The 15,513-nt window shown below is 43.6% G+C and overlaps 1 protein-coding gene across 2 annotated transcripts in view; it reads right to left on the reverse strand.

Moving 5' to 3' along the window:
- Nucleotides 1-830: 830 nt before the first annotated feature.
- lrrtm4l1 (leucine rich repeat transmembrane neuronal 4 like 1) overlaps nucleotides 831-15,513 on the reverse strand; it is a 57,207-nt gene continuing 42,524 nt past the window's right edge. For both annotated transcript variants that reach the window (XR_012927096.1, XM_076029854.1), the window contains exon 3: nucleotides 831-2,340. Coding sequence is in view for 1 of the 2 variants with exons in the window: in XM_076029854.1 (XP_075885969.1) it covers nucleotides 2,275-2,340 (66 nt within the window). In the remaining variant the exon portion in view is untranslated. The remainder of the gene's footprint in view (nucleotides 2,341-15,513) is intronic.

Below are 15,513 nucleotides of genomic sequence, written 5' to 3' on the forward strand. Positions count from 1 at the left end.
CGCCGCGGGGAGCAACTAGGCAGATTGGCCATCTGGATGTGCGAGCTGACAGTTTGACGCGTTCGCAAAACCAGCGGACACGGCGCAAATTCCCTCTCGAGACACGCGGCACACAACCCAGGCGTGAGGAGAGGGCTCGCACCGGGCGGCCGGTGGACGGCGAGCGGTCGAACGGAGATCAATGTTCTCGCACTCCACATTAATGAGGCTAATGCGGGAGTGACAGCCTCGGTCGCCGCTGTGGGGACCGTGGGGACCGAGGCTCGTTCAAAACATCCGTCGAAGGGGTGAGAAAGGCGGGGAAAAGACGCAAACTCGTTACAGGATTATTTGCGCAGTCTCACACAGGGAGCCGGAACACAGGGAGCGATAGAGGAATATTTTAATTGGAACAAATGTGTGTCATGTTTTTTTTTTTCACTGTTAAAGTCATTGGGATTTTTTTTTTTTTTTTTTTTTGTCTGTTTGTTACTTCATTTTTAATTATAAAACATACCATTCAAAGTGAACAAAGAATACAGCTGCTTACTAAATATAAACAAATTCAAAGGGAAGGGAGGTGGTGGGGGGGGGGGGACAGGGGGGGATGAGGGAGAGGAGCAGAAATGTACAATAGAAAAAAATGAAATTGCCATTTTCCAGTGTAGAAAGATCAGGTTAGAGGGGTCGGAAATGTAGGCTTTACAACTTCAGCGTGTCTCAAACGGCGGGGAAACACAAGCACACGTGGAGCCACGAGCGGGCCAGTCGGTTGGTTTCAGGAAGGTAGAGTGCGTGTTGAAAAAGAAGCCATAAAAAGGTTTTTGTTTTTTTTTAAAAAAAAAAAAAAAAAAAAAGAAGAAGTAAAGAACGAAAAGAAAAGAAATAAGCCAGTGCTTGACTCGTCTCTCCAATGGCATCTTCCTATTAGGACAGTGGCCGCAACACTTGCTTGTTCACAAAGACGTGCACGTTACACATATTAAAAAAAAAAACTAAAGAAAACATAAACGTTAAGAGACAATGCACTTCTTGGACAACGTGGATTCGAGTTAAGATCATTTTTAAGTTTCACCTTTTTTTTATATATATGTATATATATAAATGATTTCATTTTCATTTCGAGGGACAAATCCTGGGTGTGTCCATCGTTGGGAGAGCCTGAAGCCAAGAAAAAAATGCTCTGTTTGGCTCTTTGGTATTTGGTGTTTAAAATAGCAGAAACACAGAGTCATTCAATACAACATTAACAACATTATAATTTCAGAAAATTACATTTTAACGTTGATAGGAGCCCCCGTCGTCCCCCACGTTTTCTGTCACTGCGATTAGCCTCGCTGTCCTCCAAATCAAAGCAGTTAGTTGAAGTTTGATTGCAATTAGACACAACTGGGGGATGGGGAAAGCCAACAAACAAACAAAAAAAAAACTTCATCGACAGAATCATCAGCTTTTTTTTCCATTTCTTCCATTTTTTTTTCTTTTTTTTTTTCTCTCTTTTTTTTGAAAGATCTCAAACAATTTTTCAGGTGCAGATTGGAGAAAAAAAAGAAAAAGAGTCAGACGAAAATCCCACAAAACTCTTCTTTGCTTGACAGGCACAGAAACTTAGTGACTCCTCCCACAATTTTCTGCTCCAGTGAGGCACATTTACAGCATCCTCGCCATTTAGATTAGTCTTTACAAATAAAAAAAAAAGAGAAACGGACAAACGAAACAGTCGTGAAAGTTGATGACGTGAGTAGAAACCTGGAAACCAACTTTACAATATACACAGCTGTGCGAGCTGAGTTTCAGGGCGTCTGTTCGTCTCGTGACTCGTCGCTCAGTGTTTAAAGCCGGTTTCTAACGTTGTGCGGAAGGGTCGCTCGCGTTTTCACCGCCGTCCTCGTGGAGACGGCAAACTATTATGGACTGTACAGTAAGCTTCTGTTGGTGGCAATGGCCGTCCGTTGGCGCTGATGAGCGTTTCTTCTATTTGCCATTGCATCATTGTCTCGTTGGCGGCGAAATCTGATGGAATGCAGCAAAGCAGAGGACCAGAGACGACAGGCCCCAGAAAAAAGACATTATAACACCCGGTGGAGGAAAAGAAAAAGATGTCATCCTGTCTTCTTCTTTCCCCGGTCGGCGGTGGCTGTCGTCGGCGTGGAGAATCCTTTATCCTTGACCGTAAACAAGAGACGCGAGATCCCGTCCGCAAACGTCCTTCTTCCTGGAGTGTCGCCGTCTCACGGCATCCGAGAGCAGTTCCTGATTGGGGGCGAGGAGTGGGGAGGGGGTTGTTGTTTTACTTTAGTGGATGGTGGGCAAATCTCCCAGCCAGGCACCAGGTAGGGGCCGCGGACACGTGTACTCGTTCTGCAAGGACAGGAGAAAAAAAATAAATAACAATAGAGTTTAGAGCCATTAAACAGCTGGCCGTGGCCATTAACAGGGGCAGCGCATACAATGTGAAGTTAATTACCAGTGGCCGGTGATTCGAGCAGTACAATGGGGGCTGTGACGGTGCCAGCAAAGCAAATTAGAGCTAGGCAATTAAGCAAATGATGAAATCTCCTGAGATTAGATAGCTTAAAAGGGCTGGAGTAACTTCCTCAGCACTGCAGAGATATTAAAATGAAGAGGTGAGCTATGATTTGCTATAATTACGCCCTTTAAAAAGACCAAGATTTGGCTGAATTTGTGTTTTTTTTCTCTCATTTGTCCCAATTGTCAAGGGTTGAGAGACAGCAAAAAAAACAAAAAACGTGTTAACTCTAACATTGCCACAGCGATGTGAGTTAATTGTGAGCCTGTTTTCATTAAATCTTTTAGTGCACATTAACAGTATGGTTTGATGCGACTTTCTTTCATTTGCAGTAAAGTTTGTTCTCTCACTTGAAGTGTTATTGTTGTTGTTGTTTTCGTTTTTTTTTTTATCACGCCAAAGCTAAAGCCCAAATTCCTGGGTGTCTCCATGACGAGGGTGGAAAACTTGTCATTTAGTAATTCCAGAAATCCCCTCTCCGTTCCACTGCTGGTTCTGTTCACCCCCACCTAGCTTGTTAACTCACATTCAGTCATTGACTGGAAAAGCAGCACTAACAATTTTTTCTTTGTCTTTTTTTTTTTTTTTTTTTTTAATATAATTAAAATATTCGTTTTTATTTATGGAAACACATTAAATGTGAAATATCGGCAAGAGAGAGATTGTTTGGAACAATTTCTTGCCAGGTATTGTGTGTTTGCACGTTTCTATTGTCCTCCAAAAGACAATTTGAGCAACATGGAGGCCCTGTCCACACGAGAACGTTGACGTTTTTTTTCTTTCCCGGGGTCGAAAAAAGTCGCGTCCACGCGCTGGCAGATGGAAACGGAACGGTGGGTGAAAACGACGTAATGCGTATGCCACACCCAAACGTGGCGCTGTTAACAACTCCGCTGGCCGCCGTCGTCGTTGTTTGTGCCGCTGCATGCCGTGTTTTTTCCGGTCACATGGGTCACACGGGACCGGAGTCTTTAGGTATAGTTAGGGTCACAACAGACATTGGCCCTCCACTTATTATTAAAGGGATGGTTCACCTTAAAGTGACAAGTGTTCCGCACATTCACCAAGCTTTGAAGCAATAATGTAAAAGTATGTAATGTTACAACTTAGGGCTGTCCCGATACTATGTTTTCACTTCCGACATGATACCGATATTTCAACCTTGGATATCGGCCGATACCGATATCAATCCGATATCAGTTTGTAAGTATGTTACAAATGAAACATACTTTCATTGTTCATTCTGCAGTGTGGAGTGTTAAAAAAGGCAGCATCAAGTGATATTACTCAAACAGAGAATAAGAGTTAAAAAAAACCAAAACTGCGGAATAGAAAAAATACATTAAAAAATAAATCAGGAGGCCGTGAACAATGACCCAAATAACTTATAGTGCAAACAATTCAAAACAAATTAACACGTTTACTGCTCGTACATTCTGAAAACAACTGAGAGCAGGAACAAAAAAAACAACAAAACAATATTGTCAGTTAACTAAACCCGTGATGACCCTGACTCCTCCATCTCCACTTTCTGCAATCCGAGCATGATGTGGAGATTTTTTTTTTCGCCGGAGAAGAATGGACTGCTTTCTATCGCAGTGTTAATATCGGAGACTTAAGATGACGTCCGATATTCCTTTTTTGGCTGACATTGGACTGATTTCCGATATCAATATCGGATCGGGACAGCCCCAGTTACGACACATGAAGCAAGGTCCACTGAGTACAATCTCATTCCTCAACGCTCATCAAAATCATGTAATGCTTCATCATCATATCAAAGGCCCAGTTTGCAAAATTTTGAATCATCCAATGCTCAGACAGCAGATTACAAACAATCTTAATATCAATCACTGTTTCCTCAAGTCCCACCTGATTCCAAATATTACTTCCAGCAGCTGTTTCACCAGCTGTCACGGTGAAAATAACAAAATCCCTTGAAACAATTGGGCCACCTTTTATGTAAATACAATTTTTCCTTTTTTTTTTTTTTTATAGCAAATTAAAGCACAGCTGGTAATTAGTTTTACACAGCTTATACTGACCACAGCCATAAATTTGCATTTTTTTCCATTCCGTCTCTTGCCAGTAGATCCACTTAAATACTACAGACTGGGGGCGGCGCAGTCGATCGTAAATGTAAATGTGTTGCACAAGTAAACACATTCATTCCTACGAATGTCGAAGTCGCGGCTGTGCGCTCGTTCACACTGCAGTTCGCTGTTTTTTCGTCTGTGCCCTGACACACTCCTCCTTCCCCTTTCCATAATTACAACCCAAGTTGTACTATTTAAAGTCGTGACGGGTGACATATTTTGGAACCTTTAAATGTCAGTCGGGCACTTCCCCACCGGTCAACTCAGGCTTGTTGAGACGTTGCAAATGAACACGAGACTTTGACATTTGCCTCTTGTTTCGCGCAATGGAATTGATCTCGCGGTGGAGAGAGCAGGCAGCATATCCAGGTTGTTTAGCTCCGGGAGCATTTGCGTGTGTGTGTGTGTGTGTGTGTGTGTGTGTTCGTGCGTGCGTGTGCGTGCGCGCGGAGAATAAATCCTACATCCCTTAACCTTTCAAAAGTGTCTATTTGTCAATTGCCTTCAGGTAAATCCACATCCACTTTATAAAGTAAATGCGAATTTTCGCCGGTGTAAGCACAATTTCCGTGGCGTTTCGATTCTGCTGCGGGGTGAGGGGAGGCGGGGGGTGGGAGTTAGGGGCGGGGGGGGCCGTATAAAATACATTGAATAATCCCGGCTCAACTTTTTGACGCTCAGGTCGAGGCTGTAGCTTGGCGCCAAGCGGATCTCCTTTAACGACGCGTGGCGCCCGGACTCAGACGACCTCCCTCCCTCGCGAGCTGCGAGCGCGGTTTAAGCTCAATCAAACGGAAGTGATAAGACACCGCTCGGTCCTTTTTCCCTCTCAGGTCGGGCGCGAGGGACGAGGAGGCAGCTGCGCAAATTGTGGCAACCTGAGACAATATCCGACAGTGGCGGCGGGGAAAGAAACAACGGGTAACGAATGCTCAGCGAGTGTTGTGAACATTGCGGCGGTGACGCGAAGCGAGGCAGGCATGCGGCACAAACACAGAAAAAAAGCTTGGGGAGCGCGCGCACACAGACAAACGTTTGCAAGCCTCAAAAAAAGAACCACTAAGCTGCGATACTGAAAAAAAAAAAAAATCTGTTGTTTTTTTTTGTCACTCTGGCTAAAAAACAATCAATAATTTTATGGCAACAAGAACCGTGTTTATCTGGAAGGACTTGTGTATTTTGATATCCATACCTTTTTGGAATATATGATGATATGTAGGATGAAAATATATCATTACACTGGCTTCCTGTGAGTCAAAGAATGGACTTTCTAAAATCTCCCTGCTGCTTGCTTTATAAAGCGCCGAATGGTCTTGGACCAAAATATATGCTTGATGCTATTGGTTCCTTAGGAAGCATCCAGACCCCTTAGACCATCTGGAACAGGTTTGTTGTGTTTACCAAGAACAAGCAGCGTACTTGTATTGTATTTTATTAGTGCTTTGCTGGTTTTAATGTCTTTTTAAAGCACTCTGAATTACCTCGTGTAAACTTGACCTGACTTGACTATGTTTGTTTGTCTATCTATCTATCTATCTATCTATCTATCTATCTATCCATCCATCCATCCATCTAAATAGGCCATGAAGAAATTCCACAGCATGTGAAACAGCCCACAGATGTGTTGACGTTTCGGGGACCTGTTAGACACACACACACACACACAAACATATAAATATGTCTGTGTGTGTGTGTATGTCTTTAATCTTTCATTTTCAGGAGGCTCTCCCTGCAGTGGCACGTCAGGAGTCGGGGGTAATTTGCAGTGACATCTCTCTGGGCTGCTCTTCACGTGTCTGACTGGGCGCTACGGGAGAGCACTGTCTGCTGCGATCGGGGGACAAGTGTTGATTGGCTCCATGTGTCTTACCTGATGCCAAAAACAGCGGCCCCAACAAACCAAAAGGAAGGCGTGCTGTTTTCAAAGGTCCTAAATGATGAATTGATTTCCTTTAATGCAGCGTCTCATTTATACAGGTCCTCGTTCAGTAGCTTTATCAACGTGCTCATCCCCTCGCCCCTCCTTTCTCGTTATTGTTTCGCATCATATCAATACTGGGGCTACTGCAGACTGCAATGAACCCGGATGTAGGCACTTTGTTTGTTCTCTGCTTTAAACAACCTCTTTGTTGCTGTTTGGGCAAAAAAAAAAAAAAAAAAAAACTGAAACGATGACTTGATCAAGCACAATCATCATGAAGACACAGGCAGCAAGATCCAAAGGGGCTATTCAATAGACAGTCAGTAGTCAGTACAAACAACAACAAAATAACACAAGACCCGAGTAAGACGCTGATCATACCGGGTGCCCTGATTTCTACTAGGTGTGGTTTTGCTTTAGAATTCAATTTGCCAACCAGATATTCATGTATATATATACTTCAGTCTCAAGATTTTAGACAATTGGTCGGAAGAAAATGTAAAAGTCGGGTCTGAAACGCATCATTGACGAATTTTGTTATTTTTGATAGTCAATGTTTATTTGTAAGGTGTTGTTCATTTTACAACCAAAAGCTTAATATCTAATTGGATAATTTCTCTATCCAAACTATTCAGGCCATGTCACCACACGGAAAAAGGTTCCTTTGGATCCTATTTGTTTAAAAAAAAAAGAAAGAGAAAATCTGAAAGCAGAAAGAATCGACTGAGGTTCCCCTTCATGTGAGAACATGGTTTCGCCCAGTGAAATCGTTGCTTCTGTCACACAAGGACACTAGTACAGGAATTTGATTGGCTCCACTTTTGTCCCTAAAATGCATGGTTTTGTCTTCTAAGAGAGACTGCAGAAACCCCCCCCCCCAAAAAAAAAAACAAAAACTTATGAATATACTTGCTTAGCTGAGTTTAAACTGACTCATCAGGTCATGAGAAGGAACTAAGCTGACCACTACACGGTTTTATCCCGAAATATCAGCGAATGAGTAATGAATAATCTACGTATGAGTAACAAGAAGACACCAAACTGGGACAGCTCGTGTTTGGAAATAATCATGAGTGGAAAAACTGTTGACAACAGGTGTCACCTGATGCTTTCACTCTCTTTATGGGAGGGTTTTGGTATACTGTCGCTGCTCCATGTTCATTTGGCAAAGAGGCAACAACCATTTGGTAGATCTGGGGAAATTTGAAGGACCCCGTGTTTTAGCTCTAGCAGCATCTAATGGCGCGACGCAAACAATCCAAATAGCTGTGCAACTTGGACTCACATCTTATGTGTATGTATGTACGTATGTTCTTTGAAAATCCAAAAACGTTTAGAAACTGCAGCCTTTTTTTTCAGTTTATGTTTCCTTAAACAGCGTCCTTGGAATCCTTATTTCTCCCTTTGCCAGAATGCACAGCTCACTTCAAAAACTATGACAGGAGCAAGGTGGACGAGTTGCCGCTGTCGCTGCTGTTTCTGAGCAGGAGAGGGAGGATTCCTCTCTCGCGTCGCCGCTGACATGCGTGCTTTCTGTCCGAACTCTCAGGGGAAGAGGAAGCTGCAGGTCGGGGAAGTCCTCTCCGTGTCCTCTCTGTGGCTATTGTTTTCCACGACCGTCTGGGCCCAAGCGGCGCCTTTGCGCTCCAAAGGTAGCGCTGGTCTGAAGGGGCACTTGTCCTCCACCACCTGCATGTGGCAACCTCGATCACAAAGGCGAACGTTGTTGCTCGTGGAGGGACGAGGGGGCGGGGGATTACAAAAATAAGAACATGACCTCTGGCTGTAGGCATCGCGAGACGACAATAGACGTGACTCACGCTTGGATATTCTCAGAGTCTGACGTATAAATACAGAGGAAATGAGATGTTTTGACCCCATGTCCTCCCTATTCATGGGTGTGTGTGTGTGTGTGTGTGTGTGCGTGCGGTGGAGGGATGGGGGGGGCCTGGCTCTGGCATGGGTGCATGGAGGTGTCACCATGGGCAACCTTTGTTCCTTGCTAACGCAGTCTCAAACTTGGCAAACGCTGCATCCAAAACGAGCCTGGAGACTGCGCTGTTTGCCGGGGTGACAAATCGCTGCTGCTTTGCGAACGACAGTCAGGATTGTACGTGTGTATACGTCATAAAAAAAATACATATGTTTGTACATAAACACACACACAATGCACCGTGTCTTGTCACATACTCTTCAGACGTTTCACCGCCCCGCCTAGAAATTCGTGTTTATAATCATGATGTTGATTGCAAGTGTCTTGTCCCTTAATTGCGGCTCATGGCGAGAAATAAATAAAAAAAATTTTTTTGTCACATTTGTCATAGTTTCTTTAATATCATCAACAAACTATTCTGCCATACCCATCACTTCAGGGGACATTTTCAATGGCTGCATATAAAAAAAAAAATCTTGCTGTTTCTCCACACCCGAAGCATCCCTTTATTTGTTTCAGATAATCATATTTACAGCGGCTGGCTTAACAGCACTTGATTTATTGTGCCCGCAATCTTTAAAAGAAATTCAGGAGGCTTGCTTTTAAGTTTTAATCACCGCCTGACTGCAATAATCTTGCAAACGTGCTCCGATTAATTTTCCTGATTTTATAGTTTTAATTTTTTTAATTTTTTTTTTTTTTGCAACACTTTGCCTGCACTCTTTAAAAGTGCCACTTTCTTTCCTCTTTAAAGCATAATGCAAAACATCGTGCCTTATGTAAGTTCCAAGGGGGGCTTCTGCTTAAGAGCAGGTTGCATTTAAGGCATAAGAACGGCAAAGTCGGCAGCGTCTGATTTGCATTTTGGTGCTGTGTGTTTGATACCGCCTTTGAGCCGGCAATCTCGGCTGGTTCATTCTCTAATTGAGCATGATTGGGGACAAGAAAAGAGAACGGGATGGAATTGTTTGTTCGTTTTGCATTGACAGGAAGAGCTGAAATAAATGGAAAGTTTCCCTTTTGTAGTGTAATTAATCACAAACTGGAGGAAAGTTGTTTTGTTTTTTGTTTTTTTCTGGAGAAGTCTGTGCACCCTGTATTCAATCAACTGGTGACTTTCGCTGCTTGATCACTCTGACTGCAAACTCCAAAGTACCCGTAGTTGGAAAATCCCGAGCTTCCTAATTACGAGCCTTGTAGGGACCCTGGCTGGTGGAAGTGGCCTTGACTCTTCTACATCACACGTTTACACGTCCAAAGCGATCCCAGCTCCCATCCGACCCCCTCCGACGCCCTTATGCGTTTTTAATTAGCCTACTAATTAGCGGGATGCAAACATAATGTAATTACTTTCTCACCCAGCCAGACAGCTGGGAGTCACATAGACATATGCCAGCCGCGCTCAACAGGAGATTCAAGATGCTTCCTCCACTCAGGGCTCCAATTACCTGCTTCCTTGTCCCCCTATCGTCCGTGCGAACGTGTTTTCCCCGCAGACCCACTAGAAAGAGCCACGCAAGAGGGTTGAATGCACTATCTGCATTCATCTATGCTATATGGACAACACAGGCTGCCTGGAATGCGGTTGGCTAGCCACAGGAAGGCCGACGAATCGAGCCCAGCTGCTTTTTTTTTTTTTTGTTGTTGTTCGCTCTCTGCAGATACTTGGACGGCGGGCGGATCGTTTGGATCATCACCTGGTCCGGTGGTCGGACGGAAAATCGACACTTTAAAGATTCAAACTTTGATTTGAAATGAGGTCAGAGCTGCCGCGCCTGGCAAATAATGATGCTCTGTGGGATCATTTAATCATTTCTTCTGATTGGGCTTCTTTCTTTTGGATAATCTGTCTCATGGCATCCATTCGTTACTCCTCAAAACATCTGGAGGGAAATCTCATTTGTTTTCACAAAAATCACCAAATTATTTATATATATATATATAAAAAAAAAAACCTTTGCCCTCAGCCAGAATCAGAGAGCATATTTTTGCCTTCCTTTTGGCTGATATTTCTGTCATTAATTGCCATTCTGACTGTGACTGAAAACAAAGTCAGCGTGCTCCGGATACAATATTTAACTGTATTTTTTATGTGTATTACAAATCTGTATATAACCTCAAATGAATGAAACAAGACTTCACCTCAAGCGTGGTACTCTCCCTCTGCACCAGCACATTTAAAGTGCCGCTTCAATGTTTAAATGCTGCACACACACACACACAAAAAAAAAAATCCTCAAAACGACACAGGCGTGACCTCCAGGCCATTGACACTGTTTCTCTCTGCCTCCATGCAACACCGACGGCGACAATCTATCAACAGAAAAAAAGCAACAAAGGGGAAAAGAGACCGAGGCACCTCTGTGTGTTGTTATGCGTTGGGCTGCCACAGGGCATAAACTATCCGGCCATTCATTTTCTGTTGCCGCTTCCTCCTGCACTTAGGGCCGCTGCAGGGGTGCTGGAACCTGTCCCAGCCTTCTCTGGGGCGAACGCAGGGTTACACCCCTGACAAGTTGGCAGTTTATCTCAGGGCCCCATGGAGAGACAAACAACCATTCCCACTCACACCTCTGGACAATTAAGCATTTCTCTGAGCGACTAGCTCAGCAGCTAGCTCGCGCTAACTTCCTCGGCTCCAGCTAGCCAATGCGTCAGCTCAGTTTTTACCAATATAGAACATCACTAACAGGGCTGTTACCATGGACGGCATGGATTCAGTTGTAAGTGAAGATGATGGAGGACTCCCTGTGGTGAAGACTGTTTAAAACATGATTCATGATGCGGGGAGGTTCATTATTTCAGACCCGATTATTTTTCCAGGAATTTCACTGGCAATCATGCATATATGATCATTACCTGATTACTTGTTACCTGCTTACTTACTTTTTATATATTATTAGACTTGACTGTATTTGTTCGTGTTTGTGTCGTTTAAATTGTAACCGTGTTCTGTATTTTGCTTCTGCCTATCTGGGTCAGGTCTCCCTTGAACAAGAGGTTATTAATCATAGTGGGATAAATGAAAAAAATGATCATAATTATGTTATTTTATACCTGGTTGTCATCAACATATACAGAATAGGGACTGGGGAGGCGGTTCATTTTGTACAGAACGCAGCAAGCGTGACGTATTCGCAATCGCAAGTGAAACACCCACAAGTTCAGTTTGTTTCAGCCTCGGGTGATGGTGCAATGAAGTGACAAAGGTCATGCCATTGCGAGAAACGCATCACCTGAGGTGACATCATGTTACACAGCAAGTAATTGCGCCTGTCCATTGACCACACTGTACACCGCAGCAGCAGTTTGGCAGCAAAACTAACTAAACTAAACTAAAACTGAATCTTTGCCAGGGGGTCTTTGACGAAGAAATGCGAAACAAAGTGATGCTATTTTCACGTCTGGAGACAGCGACCGAGCTGATGGAACTCATCGGTTTCTGGTGCTGTAACGGCTGGCGGCAAGGTGACAGCAGCTCCTGTCACCACGATTGCCCGCCACCAGATTTCCTTCATGGCCACCACTTGTTATCATGGGAAGCACACAGGGGAGGCGGCGTCCTGGTGCTCTTCACGGTGCCCCTTCCAGCCCGGCCTGACATGAAGTGATTTAATTATTTCTTGCTCCCGACGCTGCCTCCTCACGCCGGCGCCTGCTTTGTGAGCAAAGGGGTCCGCACGCTCGTTTCAGGGGTGATTACCTCCCTTGTTAACCTTACATCTGAACGGGCGGAGATGGACAAAGGGTCCGGGTGCACCACTCCCCCTCCAACTGCCCCCCACTTCTGATGCCTGTGCCTCCGGGGAGAAAGCCATTCTAAAGCACCATCATTTGAAGTTAAACAGAAAAGGATATTACGTGGGTGTGAGTGCATTTGGAGAGGGAGAGAGCGAGAGAGAGGGAGAGATAAAGAGAGAGAGAGGAGAGAGGAGAGAGACAGAGAGAGAGAGAGCGAGAGAGAGAGAGAGAGAAAAGCAAACCCCGGTCTAAAGGTAGAGCTCAGACTTCTCTCTGAGGAAATACGATCCACTCAATTGCAGCTCAAAGAGAGGTGAGCATCGGTGGCCCTGATGAAAAGTGTATACGTGCGTGAAAAATATATGTGTGTGTGTGTGCGTGCACATATGTCTGTGTATTATTTATGTATATGTATACATAAGATCATACACATAAATGCATGTTTGTCCAAGCTGGATGTAATGATTTATTGTGATTGTGATTCATGCGCATGATGGATGACCGCATTAGGAACAGTGTGTTCCCTCCCAAGGACTCCCTTTGTATATTTATGAATTGTATATAGAATATGATGCAACATTAATTCATGTTTTACATGTCTGGGGAAAGAAAAAAACAAAAAAAAACAATAAATGATGAATCATCCTCATTAAAGCACCTGTCCGTTAGTCATGTTATCGCTCTAATGTCTTGCAAAAATACCACGAATGGCTTGTCATTGTCATGAAACTTTCCTTTGTCAGGGTTTGTATTAGCTCAAAGGCCAAGCAGCACATATTTGAGTTTGTTCTTTTGTTGTGAGGATTTGAAAAAAAAAGAAGAAGAAAAAGAATCCTTTGCCTTTAGTATCCCTGCAGCTTGCGTTGCTAGGCAACATGTAGCCTAGCATTAAAAGGCTTGTTCCGGCATGACAAGTACAAGTCCGCAGATTTTTTTTCTCCGCCTCCTTTTTCTGTCAGTAATTGCATCTCTCACTGTGGTTTAATTGGACACAAATTCACTCACCTTCAGAAAAGTACGTTTGAACTTTGTAGATGGCGAAAGGCGATGTGTCTCAAACGCAAGTATCGAAGGCGAGCCTTTTTTTTCTGGTAAAATGCTCGTCTTCCCCCTCCTAACAAACATCTTAACCTCTTTTTTTTTTTATTGCCACGCCAACACCATCACAAGCTTGAGCTCCCGTTTCTGTTTTGAACAAATTAGCTTGTAGGTAACTCGCGCAGAAAAAAAAAAAAAAAAAAGTTTAAATCATTTTTAAGCTTCTATACTTTGTGACATGTTCCCGCATCCACCTGCAACGTTTTTTTTTTTTTTTTTAACAATTGCAGCATTATTTGTGTCATGCCGTTTATACAAAAGCAGACATTTATAGAATGTTTAACAGCACCTTAAAATCTATTAGAATCGTGTTTTTAGAAGAACGAAATATATGGAATTATCTACATGTAGCTACATTTTAATTGGTGCGGTTTGTGGGAAAACATGCCGTGGCAGAATTGCTGTGGTGGCTGTAGTATCAAGCTAGATCGCTGGTAATGGTGGCGGGGTTAAAGGTCAGAGACCTCGGACAGAGTGAAATTTGCCCTATTCACCCGTGGAAGCTCCTGCTGACTCTTCTCACTGTTTAATTACACATCCTGTCCGGAGTATAGTGCTTGCCTGTGTATTGCAGCGAATACATGCTGTATATTTAAGTTCAAGGTTAGCTGCAAGGCTGTTTACATTACTAAGTTACTACATTATTAAGTTTAATAAAGAGACTTTTACTACTGCTGAATTTTACTACTAGACAACCCCGAATCAATCTGTTTGTATTGAAAACCAGATTAGAGCACTTTCAAAATGAAATTACTTTTTTATTTTATCCTGTTGAATTGTATTTTTGGTTTTTAAGTTTCCTAAATAGGTCGGTGAGCATATGAGCTATTTTAACGCTGCACTCCCATCACCCAGACAGAGACCTTCACAATACCACATTCTGTTCAACCATGATCCTTTTGCAACTCCCACCAATGGTTACCGCGAAAAATAAAAAAATAGGATTTGTGTCCTAGGTGTAGATGGGATCTTCAGCCCCGTAGTGGACCACCTCATCTGCAGTCCTCATCAACAACTCACTGGCCACCGCAGGCACATTGCCACCACCTCAGAAACAAGAATATTCCTGCCTCCTTCCCGCATCGCAGAGGCAGCCTGTTAACCAGAGGAAAGAGGCTTTCAGAGCCGAGCCCAGAAGCTTCTATTCTCAGCGTGCACCAACTTAGCGCCGTGCCTCTTCGTTAGACGGCCTCTCGCACTGTCATTCCACGGACAACACGATCTCTACTCGTTTAAGACTTGTTTTCTTAGTCTCTCCCCACCGCCTCGAGTCCAGACACTGGATCACAGTGCACAGACGCAGGAAGTAACACTGAATCTTTGACAAAAGTAGAAACCCAAATATTATGCAAACGGTTTTATTTCTGATGGATAACAATGGGGCTGAAAAGCGGGATCCACTAAATAGGGTTGAAAGGGTTTTACCTTTTTTTTAAAAAAAGAAAAAGAAAGACAAAAAAACGCATATCCAATAAAACCTTCCAACCTATTAATGTTTTAAACCCTGCCTATAAAAGTTTAATAAAACCGTGCACAGCTGGAGTATCTGGCTTCATTAATGGGAAGGCTGCGGGAGAAACCCCCTGACTGTGTCTCATCGCCTTGCCTTCAATGCACTGCACAATAGGGCCACGTCTATATTCAAATCTAAACGTCTCTTCCCATCCCCTGCCACCTTCTGGGGTGGACCAGTTGGAAACATACTGACGCACCATTTCTACTATTTGACGCAACAGCTCCCGCTGGAAAAAGATCCTCATTGCACTGCGGGGCTTCCGCGGCGACTCTTCCCTGGAACCGACACTTTCGATTTTGATTGGACTGAAAATATATAGTGCACCATAAATAAATCAGTTGCGCAACCTTCAGGGTATCTCGGCTGAGATGATCAATCGACAATATTCTGTGATTAATGACTTCAATGGCTTCAAAGGTGGCACTGTTCTGAATGAACTTGAATTTTCTATGATGGACCTTTACGTTTGCGTGGAAAATTGAACTTCTGAAGAAGCCGACAGGCCCTGACGACTCGCTGTGCAGGAGAGCCTTAATGACTCATGGAGGAAAAGGAAAAAAGTGGCCTTGAATTAGGGTGCACGTGGCCCCTGCCATTAATCATCATTTCATAAGCATGAATTACTCATTAGCAAAGCTACCAACTAAAAATGACAGTCCAGTTTGTGCTGTTCTGTCCTCTTGATTTAAGGCCAGTCTT

This window comes from Nelusetta ayraudi, unplaced genomic scaffold, assembly GCF_046127955.1.
Source record: "Nelusetta ayraudi isolate G7.1 ecotype Tasmania unplaced genomic scaffold, CSIRO-AGI_Nayr_v1 ptg000026l, whole genome shotgun sequence".
Lineage (NCBI taxonomy): Eukaryota > Metazoa > Chordata > Actinopteri > Tetraodontiformes > Monacanthidae > Nelusetta > Nelusetta ayraudi.